This window comes from Colias croceus, chromosome Z (assembly GCF_905220415.1).
Source record: "Colias croceus chromosome Z, ilColCroc2.1".
Lineage (NCBI taxonomy): Eukaryota > Metazoa > Arthropoda > Insecta > Lepidoptera > Pieridae > Colias > Colias croceus.
In genome coordinates this window covers 12,259,671-12,283,957 of record NC_059568.1, presented here as the reverse complement: position 1 = coordinate 12,283,957, position 24,287 = coordinate 12,259,671, and the positions used below count along the sequence as shown (strand labels likewise).

The 24,287-nt window shown below is 33.0% G+C and overlaps 1 protein-coding gene across 3 annotated transcripts in view; it reads right to left on the bottom strand.

Moving 5' to 3' along the window:
- The window catches only part of LOC123705367, a 94,536-nt gene that overhangs the window by 17,419 nt on the left and 52,830 nt on the right, over positions 1 to 24,287 (bottom strand). For all 3 annotated transcript variants that reach the window (XM_045654110.1, XM_045654111.1, XM_045654112.1), the window contains exons 4-11: positions 24,045 to 24,181; positions 21,989 to 22,167; positions 17,677 to 17,805; positions 16,966 to 17,086; positions 9,114 to 9,380; positions 8,447 to 8,627; positions 5,113 to 5,238; positions 3,172 to 3,406 (exon numbers count right to left, since the gene is read on the bottom strand). In XM_045654110.1, the coding sequence (XP_045510066.1) occupies positions 3,172 to 3,406; positions 5,113 to 5,238; positions 8,447 to 8,627; positions 9,114 to 9,380; positions 16,966 to 17,086; positions 17,677 to 17,805; positions 21,989 to 22,167; positions 24,045 to 24,181 (1,375 nt within the window). The remainder of the gene's footprint in view (positions 1 to 3,171; positions 3,407 to 5,112; positions 5,239 to 8,446; positions 8,628 to 9,113; positions 9,381 to 16,965; positions 17,087 to 17,676; positions 17,806 to 21,988; positions 22,168 to 24,044; positions 24,182 to 24,287) is intronic.

Below are 24,287 nucleotides of genomic sequence, written 5' to 3'. Positions count from 1 at the left end.
CTAGACTCTAGACGCTATGATCAAAACTTTATTATACTTACTTATAACACCTTTGTATTTATTTAAGAAACATACCTATTATTTTCTCATATTTTATTTATCCTAATGATCTTTGTATTAAGATAATATATATAATAAAAATAAAAGGTTCCGATTAAGATTCACAATATTATTGTAATTACCGCTTATAACGGATTATGTCAGAGAAATTATACATTATAACAACGCATGGACTGAATTAATTTTAATCTCAAGAGATAATATCGCTAATATGAACTCATCTAAGTTCGTAAGTTTTATGCATATTATAATTTGCGAATACATACATTCAAATTTATTTTATTAAGTCAATTTATATTAAATGAGAAAAGGCTCATGTTTCAGCCATAGTGATAGCTAAATTGAGTACTTTGGTCGAAGTTACCCAAGGCAAATATTACCCAAGTATTTCATATTATACCTTCGAAATCAGATTCTCAAAGAGCCCAAAACAATTTGCTCAAAGCTCTAGTCTCGAATTTCACTAATAAAACCTTAAAATGTGTCAAAGAACATGTTAAGCAAAATCGATGGCAAGTTATTAGTTTGGAGTTTGAAATATTATTTTCAATAAAACACATTTACATTTTTTATTTTCGGAGAATCGTGTTATTTTTATCAATACCGCATGTACTACCGCACGTACAACCCTAACCGGTTCACTTAATTGAAGTTAAACGCCTGTATTGTAAACAACTTTTTGATTCGTAGAAAACGTTATAATAAATAAAATATGGGCACATATTTGTTGACTTCTCTTCGTTTACATTTTAAAAATGTTCGCTTATTTATTGGTTTTTAATAGAACGTAGCTAAAGTAGATTGATATGTGTAAAACAAATAATACAAAGCGTTTCACTCGAGTCTAATGGATTACTTCACGTAGTTGCTGCAAAACTGGCTTTTTCTATTTTGTACTCAAGTCTAGTTTCATATACGTCGGCTCAGCGTTGCTTTTAATTGAATATCGTAGGAGTTTTCTATCTGTATATCAGGGTTTTAACTGTATTAAGAGCGCAAGGTAAATTTTCCGGCGCAAGCTTGACACAATCCGCGGCGAAGCTCTCCACTAACTCTGTAAGTATTTGTCGCTTTTTAGCCCAGCACCAACGGGATTACGGGACTTAATTATAAGGTTAAAATATATCTCGTAATAAAAAATATTCATTAAATTCGTGCCTCTGAGTTGGAAATCAACAAAACCTTAATTACAAATTGATGTTATTCTGGACGAGGGGAAAAACGATTTGGAAGTTTGTTTTAACAAAATATTTTGCTATCTCATTTATTTATTTCAAACTAAAACAACTCGTAAACTGAAAGTCATTACGAAAATGTTCGGTATGTATGTACGGAATGATTCTACGTTTTTTTTGAAAAACATGTCTAGTAATCTCGGTATACTTGTCAAGTGCAAGTCATTCTGTCCCATTGATCCGGGGTGTGTCCCTTTTAAGGGCACAAAAATGACTCGTTTTACTATAGGACAATAATAGCAAAGCACCTGCTATAAAATATTTATTCTACTCATCAAAAATGGAGCATTCTACTTAAAAATGCGCCAATTAAAGTGCTCTTTATTATCCAAAGCAAACTTTACTGTATACTGCTTAAATTTAACATTAAAACTATTACAAAGTAATAATAAGAGCACATGTACATTAACGCAACAGCTTCATAACACACTAAAAGCATAAAGCTTAAAACTTGTTAGTTTGTATTCAGTGGAGATTTATATCGGATTAAGGCAAAATTTATTTTAGGTTCCATTGTTTGGCACACAAGTAAAGCATTTAGTAATTGTTTAAATTGGTTTAAACACATCGCCCAGTTTGAACATCGAAGTGTACTCTTATGCTTAAACTATGGACACAGGTTGTTTGGTCTACATGTAACTTTATATCGGCAAGCTGAATGCTTTCAGTATTTAATTACTTTAACCCAATTATTATATTGAATATATTAGCAGTATAACTTATATAGAGTTCTTAATAAAGTCAATAGAACAATTCTTCCTTGAAGCATATACGCAGAATAAAAATAACATGCTATTTTCGCAATTCCACCAGCTACTACGCTTCTAATACCCGTTTAACCCATATTCTTTCCCGCATAGGCCATTTGCGTGGGCGATACAAAACGAGCCAGTTTTATTGTAACGGAACGTTTTCAGTTTTCAGCCCTAGTGCGGATCCGGAAGGTTTCACACGCGGATTGACTCTGATTACGTATTTGACAGCGCAACTGCGGATGTTCACTTTTTACTAAAAAACGTTTTGTTGCGAAAAAAATACGTGCATCCAGCGACGTAAATATATCCGAGCATAGTTCAAGGCTTTGTGAAACAAAAAACTTAAATGCGCTAAAATTTTACATTTTGTATTCATTTTCATCAAAAGCTAGACAAAAACCACTTAAACGATTATGAAAATTCCTTTACCAGTGTACAGCGTCATTATTCTCGAATGACAGGCTAATTTCTTTAGCCTTTGTCCCGGTTCAACTAACAGCGCTTGTTAATAATAATGCATCCAATATGTTTGACTTGGCTTAACGACTGCCGACAGCCATCGAATTTTAGCTCGAGCACGAAGACGCTTTGTTCAAATATGCATAGACTTTGTATCATATGTGCGTCATTATAATTTAGTGATCATTAAAACAGCTGCCCGTATAATAACTAATAGTAAACCACATTTTTATAACAAAATCAAATAAAAACATTTTATTTATTTTGGTATAGTGTAAAAAACAGCAAAAAATTTATAAACCTATAACATAGAATGTGTTTTCGTTGCAATACAAACAAATCTATTTATTTTTAACAACTGACTCGGCGCACTTCCATGCTACCTCATGAATTTTTATCAAAATATTTGTCGATGTTTTATTGATAGTAAAACCGCGTTTGGGATCAAAGACGAATTCAACACACAAGAGAGCACAGAGCACAGAGATCAAATTTGTTTCTTTTTCTTTTAGTAAAGTTTATTTTCTTAGTAGTTATAGGTAAAGAAAAAGAAACAATAAATTGGACTAGCTACTAACTTTGATTTGTAGCTAGCCTCTAGTTATTATTCTGTGCCTATACCAATCCTTAACAAACAATTAGCTAAACAAAACAAAACTTACCAATTAGTATTAACACTGGCTCTGCTCTGCGGCCGCGAGTTCAAGTTCGCCTCCGAGTAGTACGGCCACGCGTAGTTCGCGCTAGTGGTCCGCTGGCAAGCGTGCGACGGCATCTGCATGGGCGTCGAACTGGGCGTGGGCTGCAGTTCGTTCTGCATCTGCTGCAGCATGTCGTCAGAGGCTCCCAGCTGTTGCTTCACCGCTATACCGCGGACTGCTGGCCGCCGGTGGAAACCTATACGTAGTTTAAAAGCATTAAGACCTTCTTGTTTCTGGTGTGTACATGAAAAAGTCCTAATCCCTATTTGATAACTTTGTTAGCAAGTTGCGCTGAGAAAAGAACTATAAAAGTTGTGTCAAACAGGTTTCCTTGAAAAGTTAGTTGGAATTCGACCGCGCTGTATAGTGTGTTACCTATAAGTTTAAATCAGTTCGGAACGCGATGGAGAACAGCGGATAAAACGGGGCAAAGTAAAGTTAGAATCAAACTAACGAATTCTGATATGGAATAATGTGAATATAGTTATTGACGACAATTCGCCAAGTAGTTAGGGGAATTGATATTATGAGTAAAATTCAATAAATCTTTAATTAATATTTACAATATTCGAGCCTGTTAACGCTGTTAAATATGAGAATTACTAGAAATGGCTTAACTAGCCATTTACCCTAGAAAAGTAATTATGTCTAATACTTACTTCATTAATTCTGTGTATCTAAACTCGCTTCTAAAAATGTAGGTAATACTTAATAATTTACCATTTGAAAACTTTTCTAATTTGTTAGCATTGCGACATGCGGCAACCAGGCAAGTTACAAAAGAGTTCCTATAAAATTAGATTGAGTTGTATCTGTGATTTGACTCGATCGAGTATCGGACGATGAAAAGACATCCATTTGATCTGTTCAAATGTTCAGCTTGCACAAAGACGGTTTTTGTGACATCGAAAGAGAAATCTTATCTCGTCTAGAACTGGAACATAAAAACAACAAAGAGTCGATTCTAAAGAATGATCAGGGTCACCGAGAAGTTAATTAGTTAGTTGACTTCGAGAGAGTTGTAAAGTAAATTATTCGATTGTCCTTTTGCCCGATCACTTTTCCTACGACTCAAAGTAAGAAATACATTTCCTGCATGGATAGTGCAAAAGAAAGACGAGTGGAAGACGAGTCGACCCTCCGTGATCGGCCCGCATTACATCATTGTAGGCGATCAATTATGTTCCGACGTATTGTATATCGAAGAAGATTGAACGTGAAGTATTCGATCTGTATTATGTTACATAAGGCTAATTATTCCGAGATCAAATAATATATTATTGGCATTTTTATGAATGTAGCATTATATTTTATATTGTACTGTCGTATTGTGAAACGTGCGTTGGTTGGTTGCTCAGAGACGCGCCGGAAATAAGGATTGATTTGAAAAAGCCTTTGAACATTAAGCATGGAATTCCCTGCGTGTCCGTAAAAATATACAATATATAAAAGAAATACATGAAATACTAAAGAATATGAATATTTAATTCATACGAAACATACACAATACATCCATCCTACATTATGCTCATTATATCGAAAATGTATCTCGAAATATTCCAGTGCTATATTGGGCGTAAGCTGGGGCGTTATAAAAAATATTCGATTAATTTAACAATCTTTTTGCAAATCAAGGAACGTAAAGTTAATAATTTGCATATAGGTACGTAAGCAGGTACGCTTTAAGTAGGTACGTAAGCAAGAAGAAAAATAGAACACAATTTTGATTTATATTTTGGTAAGTTAAGGCAAACCTTAAATTAGAACCAACCATAATTATGTAAGTACTGAAACACAAAACAAGAGTGCCAATTTTTATTTTATTGGTAACTCATTTTAAATTATGATATAATTAAATAAACAGATACGTTCTAACTATATTTCTACTGCAAAATAACTTACCATAGTCATCATGTTCATCGTCACTACTAACAGGCTGCGACTCTTGCCCGTACCGCTGCCGCAGCCTTTCGGTCCGCGGCGCCGATGCCCGCGCAAACGCTGCTAAACTATCATCGTCTGTAGCACCTAGTGAATAAAATTTAATTTCCTATATCAATCTGTCACCAATAAGTCTAAGACGTCAGAACCTTATCAAAACCCATTACATCACAAAATATAACTTGGCCCTTTATAATAGAATCAATTTTGATATGACATTTCAAATTCAATTCCAAAATAAGGCGGTACGCCTACGGCGTATTAATGCGGAAAGTATTTATTCACATCAAACGAACCAAATTATTATATTATGTTATCTTCTGATTGACAATATTATATTTGAGGTAAAATTATAATAGAGAGTGTAGATGAGAAGCTAATAGGTTGTATTTCAATTTCGTTCAGAATTTCGTTTCTACGTATCACAAATACGAATTATATCACTTTTAATCGGATGAAAAGACTGGATAGTATTTTTGTAGTAGATCGATTTAATAATTAAATACGCAATCTATACGCGCATAAATCGCATTCATCCAATAATTGTTAATCGAAGAGCTTGGTTCACGTCGGAATAGGAATTTGGTCGGATTATATCATTTCAGACGAGTCCATCGAGTATTACAGATCCTTGTATTGAGCAGTAATTAAACGGATCGCTCCACGAATGCGCTTCAATGCAATAGATTAGTGGTTCGTTACATTTGCTGCGAATTCAATAGCAAATTATTAATTCGCTTAATCACCCATCATTTATCTATAGCTATCTTATACCATAATACCTATGTATTTATTATGCAAAGTAAAAGTTAATGTTAAACAAATCTTTATTATTTAAACTTTATTTACAATCTTATTCTATGCATACATTAATTGCAAGGTTCTGTTTCACTGTACTTTGTAAAACGTAAAGAAGACATTAAGCAATTACTAAAAGCAAAGTGGCGCAAATCTTAAATGCATACAATTTACATTCTTAGAATCTCTTCCCGCAGTTATGTTCTAGTTGCACCTTGGAACGTGCAGGTTGTAATTAAAAAGTGAAGCTTACAAAGGAAATATTAAATCACTAGATGTAGCCGCAGAGCCTGAACGAATAAGACTAGTTTTAAATTAATTCCCGCGCGTTCCAGGAGGTCTTGTATTTACCGCACACCGTGAAGTATTTTCATCGGTTTAAACTTCGACGCATACTTTGATCTTTGAATTAAGTACAGAATAGCGAATGCTTTTGTCGAGAATAAACAATTTTGAATTTAAATGGAATAAACACAATTGTAAACTTCAAATAATTAAAGTACAACGCAAAGGTTAGATTATTTTACAACAATAATTGTTTTCAACAAATGGACGGTCTCAGTTTATAAATTTATAAGTACAAAGTGTAAATTAATATATATTTTTTTAATTTATCATGGAACGTTCAGTATTTATCATAATCATCATCATGAGCCCATAATTCTAATGCTCCCATTGCAAAGACACATTCCACGAGGATACAATACGTTCATTATTATTGTTAAAAATTTATCGAGAGAACTTCAAAATATTCGAAATAACTAATCAAATATTCGAGCTTTATAAAATATATATCGCAATTCGCAATACTCATACCGAAGCCTGAAATTGAAATAAAGAAATACCGGACTGCATCAGCGTACATTATACATATTTGAAGACGTACAGACATAATTCTCTTTTCCTTTAGCCAAGTATTTTCGAATTCAAGTTGGTATGAGTTATAACCAAGTTCCCAATAATTGATTTCGACAAAGCTCATGAAAATCCTAATGAATCAAGCAGCTTTGTTCCCGAAACGGAATCCAAAACGTTATAGAATTTGCTAGGCCGTAATTTTACATTTGCAAATTACTACTAAATGGATTACGTAATCAGATTTTATTCGACTGAGTAATGTATTGTAAAATAAAAGATCATATAACATCCTCGATGATGTTTTTGGCATGACTTTATGACCATTCTCAACACAATTAGGCTTTTACTATTAACTATTTTTCAAGTCCATCTCAAAACTCGATAATATTTTATCGACGTTATGTGTACCGTTTAATTGAACTTTTACGTGTTAAAACTGGTTATAGCTATCAGACGAACAGAGGTTAATAATTTTTTTTAATATGTAGGTATGTTGTTGTATGTATGTTGATAGTTGATACACAGTTGATATGTAGATAAATAAAACAAATATTTCCCAAGGTAAATATTACCCCTACCTTGTATTTATTAGACCTTTCATTATTCGATTATCCAATAGAGATATATTTCTGAGAATCGATTTAGTAGGAGTGTATATACAGACGTGGTAGTAATTCAGTATTTGTTTTAATAAACGAAATCTCCTTGCAAGACGTATTATACTAAAAACATTTGTCTCTAGTCGGGAGTAATACACGCATTATACGGTCTTTGTCCGTAAGTCGAGACAATTGTAGCATCGCGATAGAACATCGTACGTGAAGAATAACCACAATTTGTCTGCACTCCTACGTGTGTCTGCTATTTTAAATAAAATCTACCATCACATATTTTTATATAACACGAAAATGTCAAATGAATTTTCTTTGTATTTATAGCAATCGTGCCTTTCAAACGCCTACTCATAAACGCGCGCTCTGTATACAAGTACTTTACCAAAATTCAATAACATAACAAACATAATTTAATATCGTTATTGATACAAACAAACCACTGAATAACACTTCAAAGAAATTTATTTACTCGAGAGAATTACAACAAATATTTGAACATCAAATCTATCTATATACATACAAATAAAAATGAAACCCGTTTCGCGTTGTCACGCGTGAACGGCTGAACCGATTTCAATAATTCTTTTTTTTTAATGTTTGTGGAAGTCCAAAGATGGTTCTTATGTAGAGAAAACGTAAATATGTACCACGGGCGAAGCCAGGGCGGACTGCTAGTTATTTATATTTTTTGGCAAGTCATTGATGTTGATACAGTTGATACGAAAACAAATGGAGATTGGAGGGGTATATTATTATAATTTGCTTTTTATGAATCTCTGAATAGCTTTACATATGTATCCTTATCATATCCTTATTATAGTAATGTGAAATTGTATTTGTTTTCTTTCACGGTATTTGTTTTCTTACACGGATCAAGTTTATGTTTTGATATTTATGGTTGGAGTATGGTACTCGCGACTTTTGTGTTTGGTGATTATTAAGAAGCTAGAGTAAGATTGGCTTTTCTTACCGCGATAAGACGAATTTCCTTAGCAAGTAAGAACATCTAGTCTAGTATTACCCACCTGGTGTCCCAGCGACCACGTCGGGAGCTGGGGCGTCATTAGTCTCATGTATGTCCAGTTCAGTGTTGGATGTTGTGTTCCCAGGAGGTACGTAGTAGAAGCCCTCGTGGTGAGCGTTGCCCACACACGCTGTGAGAGGCGCTAGTGTTGAGAGGAACTGGCGACGGGGCTCTGGCCGCGGCTGCGGACAATTATATGGTATTACCACAAAACATTTAAACACAACCTTAAACCAGGGATCTGTCACTTTAATAGTTGTCTATGTGAAATACGACAAAACCAGATTAAATAGAACCCGCGCTTAAAGTTAAACCCTGTCTAAAGTTTTTGTGGTCAGACAGATAACGTTCAGGATATGGATTTGGAAATTTGTTTCGAAATAGAGTTGAAATAAAGTGAATGTGGATAATCAAGTAATTATCGAGTTGAAAGATATTATTTTAATGATGATAAATTTTTAGTTGCAGTGTATAAAAACAACTCATAGAGTCGCACACTGTAGAAATGCTCGGTGAAAAATTTAGATGCAGTTATATTTTACTGTTATTTTTGTTGTATATTTTAAGACACTGTACGGTCGAAAGCATCTATGTTTTTTCAGTATATAATTAAATGAAGTAAGAACATCTGCTAAATGACTGATCAAATAAATCATAAAACAACCCACCTTATGCGGCTCTTGATGTACATCCCCCAAATCGGGACGTCGCGTCGGCACCGGCGCCGACAACGTCGACGACGACGAGCTCGACGACCCGCTGCCGAACGCCTTCTCGTTACTCTTGTCGACTCCGTTGAACGACTTGTCGCTCGACTTATCGCTATTCGAGAACTTGTCCACGCTCGAGCCAGCGGGCGACGACCGCTCCTCGGGCTCGTCCTCTACGTCACACGTTAGCAAGCGTATTCGCTCAGCTAGCGACGCTCCTTCTTGCTGTTGTAGCGAAATAACGGTACGTTATTAAGAGCAAAAGTGGAAACAATAAGAAGCTTTAGGCCAAATTGATATAATTAAATATCGTGTCTGGTGAATTTGTAGATTTCTTACTACAAATAATCTGGTAATTCCTTAAAAAATACCAGTTGGAAAACCACTGCTCTTCAGTCTCGTCCTCTACGTAATAATTTAGCATGCATTGTCTATCAGCTGGTGACGTGTTGTTATAACAAAATAACTGAATACGTTATTTAGAACAGAACAGGAACGTTATAGGAATTTTTAATTGAAAACAGACCTATTGTCTTTGGTTAAAAAATTAATAACCTTTCAGGTGCATCGGTTTTGAAAGGTTTCGTAGTGCTGAAAGAAACTTGTTATTCCTGTACAAAAACCTTTAACGTTCTTTCTTTACCGGCACGTGTACGCGTGGTTTTAAAAAATAAAAAACGTTAAACTTTTCTGATCACACTTGAAGTACCTCGTGTAGCTAGAAGAACAACTTATTAAACTTTTAATAGGGGACATATTGCATAATTATTGTTTCTTAACAAGTTTGATATTTTATATTGCAATTATTATTATTTTCATATTAAAAACATTATCGCGTCTAGAACTGTTATTTTTGCGTAAAAGTAACTGTATTTTATTGGTATTATACAGAGTTATAACATTCGCCTGTAGGATTGCACGCCTATATATTTCAACAGTGATTAAAAATTCAAAGCGGTTTATTGCACGATTTTAGTTTACATTAATAAACAGAGGATTATAAAGATTCCTTTTTCAAAAAGTTGTATGTAATTTTTATCAATTCTGCACAAGCTCGAATCTTAAAAATAATATTTAGCCACGAGTAAAAACGTCAAGGGATTTTGAGATCAACATTTATTGTGTTCATAAAAATAAAGATGAAAATTCTGGGGAATGCTTTTAAAGAATTTCAATAAATATGACTGAAAAATGGAGCTCCAAACTATTGTTTGTAGTGGAATATTATTTTTCGTTCCCCACCTGCGTCGTCTCAATTGCATTAAATATTCGAAAATGAACGTTTGCTCTATAGCGAGATCATCCAACCGATTGTTTTCAGCTCTTCAGGTCGCAAATGTTTTATCGGAGCTTTTTCACGTTTAAAAGTGTCCCATAACAGTAGTCAAGTAAAGTTAATCCGAAAATGACAACACTATCAGTTTCGAGTAAAAAGGCAAAAACACTGAATACAAAGTTAACAAGGCAGCTTTAATTGTTCCCTTTACATGCATCGCTGCCATGTATTACGTATGTAGCTCGTTAGACCACGTTCACCCTTTTCATTTAAGTGAAATTTCTCAAGTCCCTGAGGAATGATAATTTAAAATAGTGAACAAAGTTGCCCTTGTAGAATGCTGGAATATTTTCTGTAAATTGAATAAACCGCTATCGTCTTCAACGCCTCGAGGCGACTTGTGTTATTTAGAAAGAAAAATACTCTCTTATTTTATTATTTTACATACATAGTTGTGATATTTCATGGAAAAACGGTGACTTTAATTTCGAGAACACGAACAATGTTAAAACATGAATTCGTCGAGAAATGTAATTTTTTTCCGTGGAAGATGTTTGATTTTCATATTTGTAGATGTGTCATCCACAAAATTTATTCTTTTATAAACAAACACAAATCCCACTTGATAAAAAAGAAACGAACCGTATAACTTTCTGAAATATTCCTTGAACAAAGTATAAACTCTCTTTCCGAATATTAATCATATGTCACGTTAACTATAAAATAAAACGTGAAATATGTTTCAACACAAATTCTAGCGCTTATACTTCCTTTAGTATATTATCTAAAAGATCGTAAGTTAGGAACGATTTTCGTTTGAACCTGGAAAATGTTTAGAAATCGCATTGTAGAGCTATCAACATCGATTTCCTGCACAGAGAAAACTCGAAGACTCGATAACATATTTCCGAGACTCAAGGATGCACTTTCTTACGACAAGATACCTTTCATTTTATTCGTTCACCAAGAGTTTGCAGACTACGAAATGGTTTCATTCAAATTTATACTTTAAATTATATAGAAGTAAGATAGAAGTCAATAATGATTTTATTTAATGTATTTAATTGATTGAATTAAAAGTAAAAACTCCATAAACGTAAATAACAGCGTATGTCTAAAATAAAATAAAACAATGAACGGTTTAAAAAAAAAAACTTTCACGGCGTTAAATACAATTCAAATAAAAAAGAAATAACAAATGGAATGTTACTGGTTTTATTGTGAGGTTTTTGGTTGGGTGGTTGATTAAATACAAACGAAGAATAATCAAGTGCCGTTTAAGTGTAAAAAGGATTGACAATTGTAAATAAAACAAAAAAGAAAAAAAATAATGTTGACAAACGCCTACGCGTATTGTTGAGATCAGTTTATAAAGCAATTATTGGGAGAATAATCCGCTTATTCACAGTTACCGGTCGCACCTTTCACTCTCAATTTCTGTCGGAAAATAAATTTATTCGCAATGGAACAATTTCAAGCGAGAAAATGTAACATATTTCTGATGAAAACTTAACAAGAGTATAAATCCGATACTGAGCTCTCATTGCTCAATACAATTTGGTAATGTAATGCTCATTTTGTATATTATAATAATACATAAATAATAATATACATACTCAACATTCATTTTACGTGATTCAAAGGCATCGAAAATACGCACAAATGTGAATAACTTATGAAAAGAACTTTTATATTATTTTCCAGTGATACAGGTTTGAATTTCAGATGTAACAATAGGACTTAAAAAGTAAGTTGTAGTACTTTATACCGGCAACTAAAGTTTGGCTTTAAATACTCTCGAATACGTAGTTCTTTTGCAGCCCCGTAGAGAAATATTTACAATTACTCTGTAAAACTTTGCGTCGTTATAAAAATTAATTTTCTTTCCAGTATATATAATATATGGCATATTAATGTCTAATCAGTATTAACTATTATGTGTGAGGTTAATCAATTATTATAATTTAAAAGCTATTAAGTTTTGTTAAGGTTAAAACCTTTATTTAGTCGGAGAATATATTAAAGTCGGTAATGGTTAAACTGAGTAGATTTTCATCGAGTCAAACTTTAAGGCTGAAACTAATAACGAACGTCAATGCTTTAGAAGTTTGTTTAGGGTGTTGATTAAGTCCAAACATTTGACCTTTCTACATTTTAATTGCAGTCAATAGGATTTTAAAACTAAGCCGCTTAAGCCTTTATATAAGTAGAGCGTGTATGCACGCGATAACAGTATATTACTATGTAAGGCGTTTCATACGGGAGTACCTATGTCGAATAATTCCCAGACATTAATGGGTCTTCCGGCTACATATATTTTTTTTAAATATAAACGAAAATTATACAGTTCCCTATTCATACTTGTAATGAATTATGAATTTTTTCTTAATATAATTATGTACAACAGATTTTATTTTAAACAGATTTCATTATATCGCCCTACGGACTCCTGAATATTAAGAAAGATTTCCTTGAAGCCTTCTGTCAATAAATGTAAAATTAGAAATGAAACGCGTATTCCGACTTAGTCGAAATTTAATATCAGCCCATTAGGAAAGCTATAAAAGAAATACTCGAAACCATAAACTTTTAGTAATGTTGTAAAATTAATTAATTTTCTTTGTTGTACTTCGCAAAGACGGATTCAATTTTGTTATATTTATGTCTGAAATACTAAATTACGAGTAAGTTAAATTAATTTTGCGATACGGTTGCATAAGTACCTTGTAGTGTGTATGTTAAGAACAAAACTTAATAACAAATATGACATAGACTTGCTTTCATGTGCTCATCCAATTAACAGAATGACGCTGAAGGTCGCTGTGGAGCATCTGAATATCAAAGCCTTGTTGCAAACAGCTCTAAACTTCATTCGCAAACGTGGAACTTTATTTTGTAAACATAACTGCGACATACATTAATTTGTCATGCATCGTTTATTAACGTGTACATTTTAAATCTTATATAATTACAGTGATGTTGCAATTTCTCGATGCCGGAATAATTCAAAATTTGTCAAACGTATTTCTGACGAACTTAAATAGAAATGGGAAATTAGCAAATCGGTAAGCAGTAGTTTAGTTTCCGAATTTACGATATAATGCCTTTGACAGAAATAGACAGACGCGGACGGCGCCGCCGAGCTGACCTTTACACTTTATATAAATAAGTTTTCATTAAAATGCATTTTAGTTTGACCCAGACATCGCTGTTACAAATTTAACTCAGACAGGAACCATGTACGAATATAGGTAATTGTTTCAATAATATTTGGTAGATGTTTATGTAAGATTAAATTAATAAATTCAATGTAGATTAACAAACATAACATGAATATTGTGTGTTTGTTTCGGCAATTAACTAAAAGCAATTTTGCTAAGCTCCTCGGAGTTCCCGTTTCAGTAACAATCAGTAAATAAACAAAGTTCACTGTTTCCCATTTAAAATCCATTCGTCGGTCAAACGGTAATGAAAAGAAAATAAACAATAAAATGACGGAAGAAGTCGAATAAATAAAATTATAATAAAGAACGTCAATATAATCGACTTCTAATGGATGCAAAAATGGAATAAAAACTATCTGTTACTTATGGAAGGCGGTGTTCGTTAAATGTGCAAATAATGTTTGCGGTTCATATTGGAAATGTAAAGCGAAATGAAAACTAAACTGTATTTGTGCAGTATAGCAAAACTTTATGTTTCGCTTAACGCGAGGTATTTCAACGCGAGGCAAGATTGGAGGTGAGGTGTGCGGGGCCGTTCGCGTGACACGCGCTCCTCGCGCTCCTCGCGTCGTTTGTTTTTCGTAACGTTAGCGCTATGCCACAGTGTAAAATACTTATATCAAAAGTAAATTGTGATCAATTTTTATTATGTAAGCAATGTAAAAGTGTTTGTGTCAGATTGTAAATATAAAAGTAAATAAAGAAATCATTTACAACTTTATAAACTGAGATAAGTAGGTACTAGGAATTTATTAATTAGCACAACATAATTATGGAAGTACTTGGTGTAACTAATAAATATTACTTGCTGCTACCAGTAGAAGCTTAGAGTATTATATTAGAATAGTATAGAGCGCGTGTATTACAATATAACTACAATACTACAACAATCTACAAAAATGGTCTGATATTATTTCTTCGTAAAATTATAAAAAAAAAAAAGTTTTATTGAAAAATATAAATATCGCTAATTTCTGAACATTTTCACTCATAACATTTTTATTTATAGTTCTATGACAAAAAGTTACTGGACCAAAATTGTAGAAAATTTAATTTGCAACAAATAATGTTGACAATTTTTTTTTATCAGATTAATAGTTTAAGAGATATATCATAAAAACCATATTAAGCGCTATTTTTAAGATGGCGGCCGTGGGACAAGGGTGGCGACCCCACAAACTTGGTGATAGCTTCACACTAACCCCCCCTACACATCAAAAAAATAAAATGCGTCCTCCTAAAAAACGCAACCCCAAATGTAACTTTTCAATGAACTATAATAACAATGATTATGAACTAACTATTATCATCTATTATACAGTAAAAGTTCCTTATTCGCGCTTCCTTTATTCGCGTTTTCACTATTCGGGAATTAAAAAAATGCGACCCAATTTCTATATTCGCGACTAAAAATTTTTTTATTCGCGGATTTAATAAGTACATACATAATAATAAAATTATTCCAATAGGTATCTAACACAATATCCTTGTCAAATGGACTAATAAGAAAGTAAAATAGATCTTATTACAAGTTAGCCTAAAGTACATAATATTATGTTGTTAATTAATGATATCGCCGAGGCCTTTGACCCAAGCCGCCTTTGTCGCAAGCCGCCTTTGCCGCGATTGATGTTTTTGAGAATGTAAATAAACAGAATGGAAGCAACCTTATAACTCAATAAATAAAGTATATTTTTAAATGTAGTTCCGTTTATAGTAAAAGCCGCTTTGCGTGTTTTATAGGTTTCGTCTTTCACATTCGTTACAAAAATAATTGTGATCGAGTAACGTCTACTGCACTCTTCCTAGTTTATAAATTTATAATGTCAACTAAAAAAAATGAGACACGAAAAAAATCTCAATCGTCACCTAGGAACGTATAACGTAGAACCTATAATCCCATATAATAATTACCATTCCGTATTCACGGTTTCTGTATTCGAGGCATATATTTTATGGAACATATACCCCGCCAATAAGGAACTTTTACTGTAGTGATTAATAATTATTATTAGTCAATAATCATTATTATTTGACTATTATCAATTATTTTTTAACAAATAATCATTATTGTTTTTTTCCTTAAAATAAACAACTGTAATTAATAATTATACCCCAAAATTATGCAAATAATACACCAATTACGTAATAATAATAATATTAGTATGGAGAGATCCATACTAATATTATAAATGCGAACGTAACTCTGTCTGTCTGTCTGTTACTCAATCACGCCTAAACTACTGAACCAATTTGCATGAAATTTGGTATAGAGATATTTTGATACCCGAGAAAAGGCATAGGCTACCTTTTATTGCGAAATATGTACCACGGGCGAAGCCGGGGCGGACCACTAGTATATATAAAACAAATTATTATAAACTAAACTCTTATTTCACAGTAACGCAGCTTTTATCGTTTTGAAATAAAAGCATACGAGGTGAAACTTTATGACCAACTGATATTTTTATTCTGTGGCATCAAGTAACTACGTTTTTATCATATTACTCAATTTACATACTAGTTCTCTTTTCCTGTCCTTTTTTGTGATACTGACACTGCTTTCTTCCGAATTTTGTTTGTTTTGTTACCCATTTTCAATAATTTATCTTTACTCAAAACTTAAAATCGAGCGGAGATAATTTGACACAGGTCCTACGTTAGCAAGCGCCTGATCAGGACTGGCGGGGTAGCGGGCAGCGCGGTTTGTAAAGAAAACGCTGGGCAACGTTAAGTTCTGAGATATAATATGTATTTAATAATTACAGGGCTTCAGTAGAAAACCAAAATTTAGTACGTTTTCTGCAGTACATCAAAATACATATCCTTATATAAAAATTATTTCCAAAATCAGAAATTTCATTAATAAATAATTCGTTTTCGATCTTTATTTTAGCCTATTTTTATGATTTTATATGATCGAACAAAATACACGTGGTTGTGTAACAAATTAGCACACTTTTTAGGAAATATCTTGAAGTGTATTGATTATTTTTTCTAGAAGCGTCATATAATTGCAAATACATGAAAAATTTGATCTTGCAAACCAATTTTACTCCGCTTCGCTGAAAGGACTACATTGCATCATATTTCCGGGTTTTGTACTTTAGAATATAATATGTATTTATTACATGGATCTTTATTAAATAGCGTCTGATTAACTTTTCTTAGACGTGGCTTTTTGTATTACATTATTATCGTCTGAATATAATTCAAGTAGTTAAGCGACGCTGTAAAATAAAAACACAGGATTTTAATAAAATGGCTGTTTAAAAATACATTGTACCAAGTTATTATTTATAACGTTTACCTTTGGTTGTTGTTTCTTCCTTGCTTCGCTTCGAAGTAGAGAACACCTAAGAGCGTTCCGTTCCGCGACCCGCCTCACCGCAGTTTCTTCGCTTTTTGGCCTGACTCCGGCATCCCATGCACTAGTATAATATATTTTTTTTTTTCATATAATAAACGCAAAAGAGTAAAGAAGAAATTTACGAAGAATTACACCTAAAAAGTGTTGGAAACGAGTTTCAAATTAAATAATGACTATTTTCGTATAAAATGATTTAACAGATTAAAATCATATTTTTAATTGGCCTTCATAAACGGAGATAAGGTTACAAACTACCTGTGGGCTTTTAAGTCATTATTAACAACGTGCTTCCTAGCACGTTGTTAATAATGACTTAAAAGCATTCCTATGCATGTTGCAATTTAATCATGATATTTTCCGCCACGTTTTTTACTAATGTATATAAAAGTTGAAATATTCATATTTTTTTACAAGCAGATTTTTTTGATTCATTTTTTTTTTAGAGAGAACTTAAAGTTTTTAAAAACCTTATTTGGTTTACTTGCAGACCAAATAATATTTAATCGAGTTACTTATAACTTCGAAGAAATATACTTTTACACAAGGATCTATGAAACCGCACTGCCATTGCTAATTATAACGAACGAGCGCGCAACGTTAGCCACTTTTGTCCTCGAGTTACCGAGGGCAATTGCACAAAAGTGTACTTACCGTAAAGTTTCCGAGGTGATTAATTGCGGCTCAATGGCCGGCGGCGGCGGCCGGTTGCTGTTAAACAGCTGTTGGACCGCCGAATTACTCTTCGGCGCGTTTAACGTGAGTATCAAGGGCGTTTCCAATCTGAAACCAAACCCCATCTCAGTGCGGACAATCTATGCTAATATGATTTTGTTTGTTTGTTTGAACACGCAAATCTCAGGAACTACTGGTCTAATTTGAAAGATAATTTCTGTGTCAGATAGCCCATTTATCGAGGAAGGCTATAAGGCCATATATCACGCTAAGACCATCAGGAGCGGAGTTATGCGGGTAAAACCGCGGGACACAGCTAGTGGTTCATTAAAAGTTCGGTAGCGTGTGCGAGACGGCCGGCGTCTTCGTAAAATATCGCACTTCTTTACGAATAAGAATGGGACCAAGTAAACAATTAGTGCTCTGCGCAAGGAATTCATAATTTATGCGCTACATTTGACCCCCATATTTTTAAAAGGATAATTCAAATATATTGTTGGTGGCGTTTTTATAAATTTTTGCTTCCTTGACTTTTTAGAATGTTTTCTCTCCATATATGGCTCATCAGACTGAACAGTCTTGGATAATTTTAATTAAGGGTTAATAGAATATTACACGGACTCTTTATACTTGTGTAAAGGAGTGGATAAGGTTAGAATTACATTTATACGGGGACAGGCTATAACACAAATTTATTTATAAGTATTTATAAGTATTTGGTATATTAAATCGCTAACAATCAATTAAAATATTTATAAAATTAAAGAGAAGATTAAAAATAGAATATAGAGCTATAAAAACTTAAACATATTTACAACTAGCGGTTCCGCCCCGGCTTCGCCCGTGATACATGTTTACGTTTTCTCTACATAAGATCCATCCTCGTACTTCAAGAAATATAATAAAAAAAGAATTATCGAAATCGGTTCAGCCGTTCTCGAGTTATGCGCTTACCAACACATTTTGCGATTCATTTTTATATACATATAAGAAGATTATACTGAACCTAACAATTAAAACTGGATACACAGTGCGTAATTAAAATAAAATATTAAGAATAATGGCTTTTGACTCGGTATAATAGTAGGTACCTAATACCTATATTTAGTTCATTAGAACGTATATTATTTCTCTCGTTCTTTGTCTTTTTTATTTTATATGTATATATATGTATTATCCATACTAATATTATAAATGCGAAAGTAACTCTGTCTGTCTGTCTGTCTGTTACTCAATCACGCCTAAACTACTGAACCAATTTACATGAAATTTGGTATGGAGATATTTTGATACCCGAGAAAGGACATAGGCTACTTTTTATCCCGGGAAAATGACGCAATCCCGGAAATCCCACGGGAACGGGAACTATGCGGGTTTTTCTCTGACAACGCGGGCGAAGCCGCGGGCGGAAAGCTAGTATGTATATAAATGTGTATGTATTTACTTAAGATACGTTTATTTTTGTTAATGTATGTTTTTATTGTATAGTATTTAGTGTATTTATAATCTTTATTTAATAATATTTGTTATTTTTGTATAACATTATTATTTATTTATCTTTGCTTATACTTTCTACCTACCTCCTATTTCTAGTTTATTATTTATCTTTCTATCAGTTGGTTGCCTGGAAGAGATCACTCTTAAGTGATAAGGCCGCCTTCTGTGCTGTTTTTCTTTTAGAATAAGTTTTGTTTGTATTTTGAGTTTAAATAAATAAATAAATAATGGCGTATAAATGGCTACTGCGTATACAAGTTTAAATGGTGACAATGACCTTGAAACATCAGTTTATCCAGCTTAGAATTTTCTAGAACTGAAATCGAAAACCGTGTGGGAGCCAGACGATACGGCTAGATCCGACGTCGGCTAATCCGTTGCAAATATATAATATTATATCGATCGCATTTTATGCTGATAAAGTAAAGATAAACATGTAAGATATATATACTTATATATGAAATTATTATGCAAGTTCTTTATAAGGTTATATTTTGTAATTTAGAAAGTTTGCATCTTAAATAGTACTTAATATTTTCCAATGTTCTAGCCATACACTAGTTGCATCAATTTTGATGACATGTCTACCGTTGAGTCACCTATCTCTTTACAAATGCAGGTCATATTTCAACGTTTTCGTCCAGAATATTCTGGGCAATAAGAGACCGTCTCTCCAATTTCGAAAGTGAAGAATTTATATTTCACAAAATGTACATTTTATTATGTATTGGGTTTCGATATGATCTCTATTATAAATAATTAAGGTACTCGGTGGAAGAGTATAATAAATCGATTTATAAATATTTAAGGTATTCGATATAAGAGTATAATAAATCGAGAAGGTAAATAACTCCTCAGGGAAGCTAGTTACCCACAATGCAAAATTAAAAGCGAAATCTAAGATACAACGCTCAATTACTCGTAGAAGAAACTGTAAACGTACACAAGTTAATGTTTATACAGTCTAGCCACGGGAAAAAATCACTACAATTTATTTCCCCGCTATATTTCACTGAAGCACAAAAGAAACAACGCCGCGCAACCTCTCCCCGACTGGCGGCCAATTAGTTCGATCAAGCAAATCACAGCAAATACAATGGAGTTGACTCAATTAAACGCTGCTCATTTCCGATACGTTGTATGTTCTTAATACTCGTTTAATAACATATTGGAAAGATCTCGAACAATTACTGTCCTTGACCATGCACGATTCAATATTGCTCAAATGAAAAGTTTCCGCTGAAAGAACTGTTTCAACATTCATTCTGTTTTCACGGAAAAATTCATGTATCAAATAATATTATTTTTGTTGGATAGTGCCTCGACCGTAATATAGACGAGTAAAAATTCTTTATACTAATATTTTTTGAATATTTTATTGTGCTTAATAGACCGATATATTATTTTATACCGAAATAGTGTCACGTCTATTCAGAACTTCAATACGAGTTCTTGATTCATACAATGAGTCGGTCTCTTAATATTAAAGTCAAAGCATAACTAATTACTATTCGGGAAACATCAGGTTTTATTTTATTATAATACAAATATAGAGATTTATTATTCATATTTAAAAATAATCTTAAAACCAAAAATAAGGAACGAAAACATATCCGTCGCTTGATTTAGCCAAAGCCTTGTTATTCCTACAACTCAATCTATGTATTTATAGACGAATAATCGAGTACTGAATTAAAAAAGACATTTTTAGCGTTCTATTTCCGTTAGTCTGATATGATTATTAAAATCATATTCTATTGTACAGAGCGGGAAACCATGAATGAGTAATTGAATTTAAAGTTACATATAAATAATTATCTACGGTATGTAGGTATAACAATAACATGGTGTTGTATTGAAAAATATAATATTTAGCGGATAATTTATGATATTCAATTATATTGATGTCGTCATATCTTTGCTTGCATCATAAAATTAACCCAGTGTCTAAATTTCATGTAAAGCTGCAGCGGTTTTAGCGCGGCGTTGATAAATCTGTTCAGTCAGGACCCATGTGTAAATTTAATAAATGTTAATTAGTAAGATAATATGAACATATTATTATTTTACGGTAAGACTGTTACCCGATTGTCTCAATAAGTGCTATAATGAAAAAAAATAACAACGTGTTTTATTACAGAATTTCAGAAATCATTTACTTTATACATTTCCTAATACGATATTGGAATTATATTATGTATACAATTCCGAGGAAGATTATACATTTTCTAGGGTATCTAGCATTAAATAGTTTATTAAACAATATTTTATACATTTCCTAAATGGTATCGGAATTGTTCCTACATTTCCGAGGATTTGTATACAATTCCTTGATTTCATACATTTCCGGTAACTTAATATATAACATATTGCTCAGTTATCTGGTTTTGCAACTTTGCAATTATAAGCAAGCAATTAAAGTTGCAATGCAAGTTTTACGGGACGATAAAGTAGACACGTACCGGCGAGAGCGAAGGAACTAGAACTTCGCTTCGACTTAAACATTATTCCAGAGTTGAATCTGTAACTCGGATTGAGTTAATATTGCCAACTTAACTTATATAAAGTTGGCACATGGGACGTAGATATGTACGTAACTTTGCTATTTCTTCTGCGCGAGCGAGCGTGAACAGTGTTGGGGTTTAGTGATACCAAACACGCCGCGTTGTTGGAGATATCGTCGTATTAAGTTGTTGAGCCGTCTCTGTTTACCCGACTCCGAGGGAAGCAATAACAATATTATATTGGTTTGATATCGGCCAATTCAAGGCTGGTAATGTGAGCTAATACTCACCGGTGTGCGGCGGTCGTGTTGTCCTTCTGCGTCGTCTCGTCCATTGTTTGCGTTTGTTCCGTTGCGGTCTTCTGTTTGTCTTCGTCCTCTTGTTCCTTGGCTCGTTCCACAAATCGCACCGACCTTGGTGTGACGGAGCCGTCTTCGTCGCTAGCTGTTGTTGACCGTTGGTCATCATTCTAAGAACATATTTTCTTTTAAGAACATTTTTATTATTAATATTTACCTATCCCTGCTAACTTTACCTTCCCACTCGGAAAGTAAGAACTGTATCGAGTATGTATAATGTATATACTTTAGTTCTACGCTTCACAGATATCTAGTAACAAACATTTATAGTAGCAATAGTTAGATAATAACATTAAAGGAAAATCGCTTAATACGCAGAATTAGTATGTATTAACTTTTACTCGTTAGTTTCCTTTGAAACCTTTCATATTAATAAGCTGAGTTCATGTAAAGTATGACGTTGAATTTGCATTGAGAAATTATCTTGACTTGTTAGCAAGTTTGATCAGAGTTTCCTGTATGTTGTGTATTATGTCACGTAACGATGTGTACGGAATAATAAGATATTTCATATTGTAGAGACAAGCAAATATGACAATACGTAAACATAAACAATTTAACGATGATGGGCTTTAGAGATAGAAAACAAATATTTTGAGGATAACTCCATACATAAAAATGGTTTGTTTTGCGATAAATAAGATTAAAGAAAAGGTTATTCGATAGTTTATTTGAATTATAATTGTTGGTATTTACGCAACATCTCACTATTTGAATGAAACTAAGTTTTGAAATACCTACATATATTTGTCATGATCTTAAAGTTCTTCCTTTGAATTATGAATAATAAGTAAGTACCTATAGAATTAAATTAGGTAAAAATAGAAACACTTTGAGTGTGGGCAACACTAATTAGTGTAAATGTATGCGTATTTAAATTTAAGCATGTTGCTTTTTTCTTTTATCATGATCTTTGAACCGCATTAAATATAGAGAAATTTTTATTTTTAACTCATATGGATAAAATAATCATCACAAAAATACACATAACAAGCTTGAAGCTAACTCATTAAGCCATGACATTTTTCACTGTAAATACACTAATTCTTTTCTTATAAAGTAATAGTTTATTATTTTATAATTTTATAATGACTAAGTACGCAAGAGGTCACTCGCAACGCGGTTAAGAAGGCTAATCTGCTAATTTTAATACCCTGCATACAATAAGAGCGGCTTATTAGGTCGTCAACTCTTGTTCTATAGACATAGCGCGTATAATACATGCGAGATCTAAAGAAACTTTAAGTAACCTCAAAAGCGGGTTCAACGAAGCTTTATAGGACCTTTGAAATATATACAAAATTTAAAAATGTTCTATGAGAACGAATGAAAAATACGAAAGAATTTTGCCTTTAGCATCTGAGAAACAGATTCGAGTCACAGAGTCAGAATTTAAAAGCGAAAAGTATCCCTCGGAATATCGGTATCCCACAGTTGCCTTAGAGTCTATCCACAATTGTATTATTGTACACAGAAATATGATATCTCATTCTTATTCAAAGGAACGAGAAGTTTGATAAAATATACAATTGCAGCCATAAAACGTGTATTGAGGTTGTATATCTTGCATATTCGAAGTCGATGTGAAAGCATTTTATACGCACATTGCAAAAATGTAGAGACTAGAAAAATGTACGTAGAATTTTATTGAATCGCGGCGCAGAATTTATACTCGCGTCTTCCTATCGACGTCTAAACCAATTTAGCCACTTACGTCGCTTCATTCAACCGATCTGCCACTTTACAGGTGTAGCTTGGCATTTTAACATCAAAACAGATTTGTTCAATCGTTTGTGAGAGACAGATAGAACTATAATGTATACTTTAATAAAAGTATACTAATAGCATGGAAAATACAATACAAACAAAAGCCCAAAATCGAAGTGACTGGAAAAAGTTTACTGAGGCCCTATGCTTCTCTAGGAGTTAGTTAAAGGAACAATCATCATCAATAGCATGGAAGGAATGTTAAAATAGTGGTAATTACCTGTTCACTACTATCTTTATCGTTGTCCAAAGATTTCCACAATCTGCCGCCCTTCAGGATGCCGGCACGTCGTTGTCGTAAAGGCGAACTCTCTGAGGATATTCGACCTTCCGTGTCACCTGTGTCGCTCTCTTCACCTGGTATAAACATAAAAACAATATCATAAATACTATTCAACTTATGAAGAAAATATTTCTTAAGTAATGATAATAATAATATTTCTTAAGTAATACAATATATTAT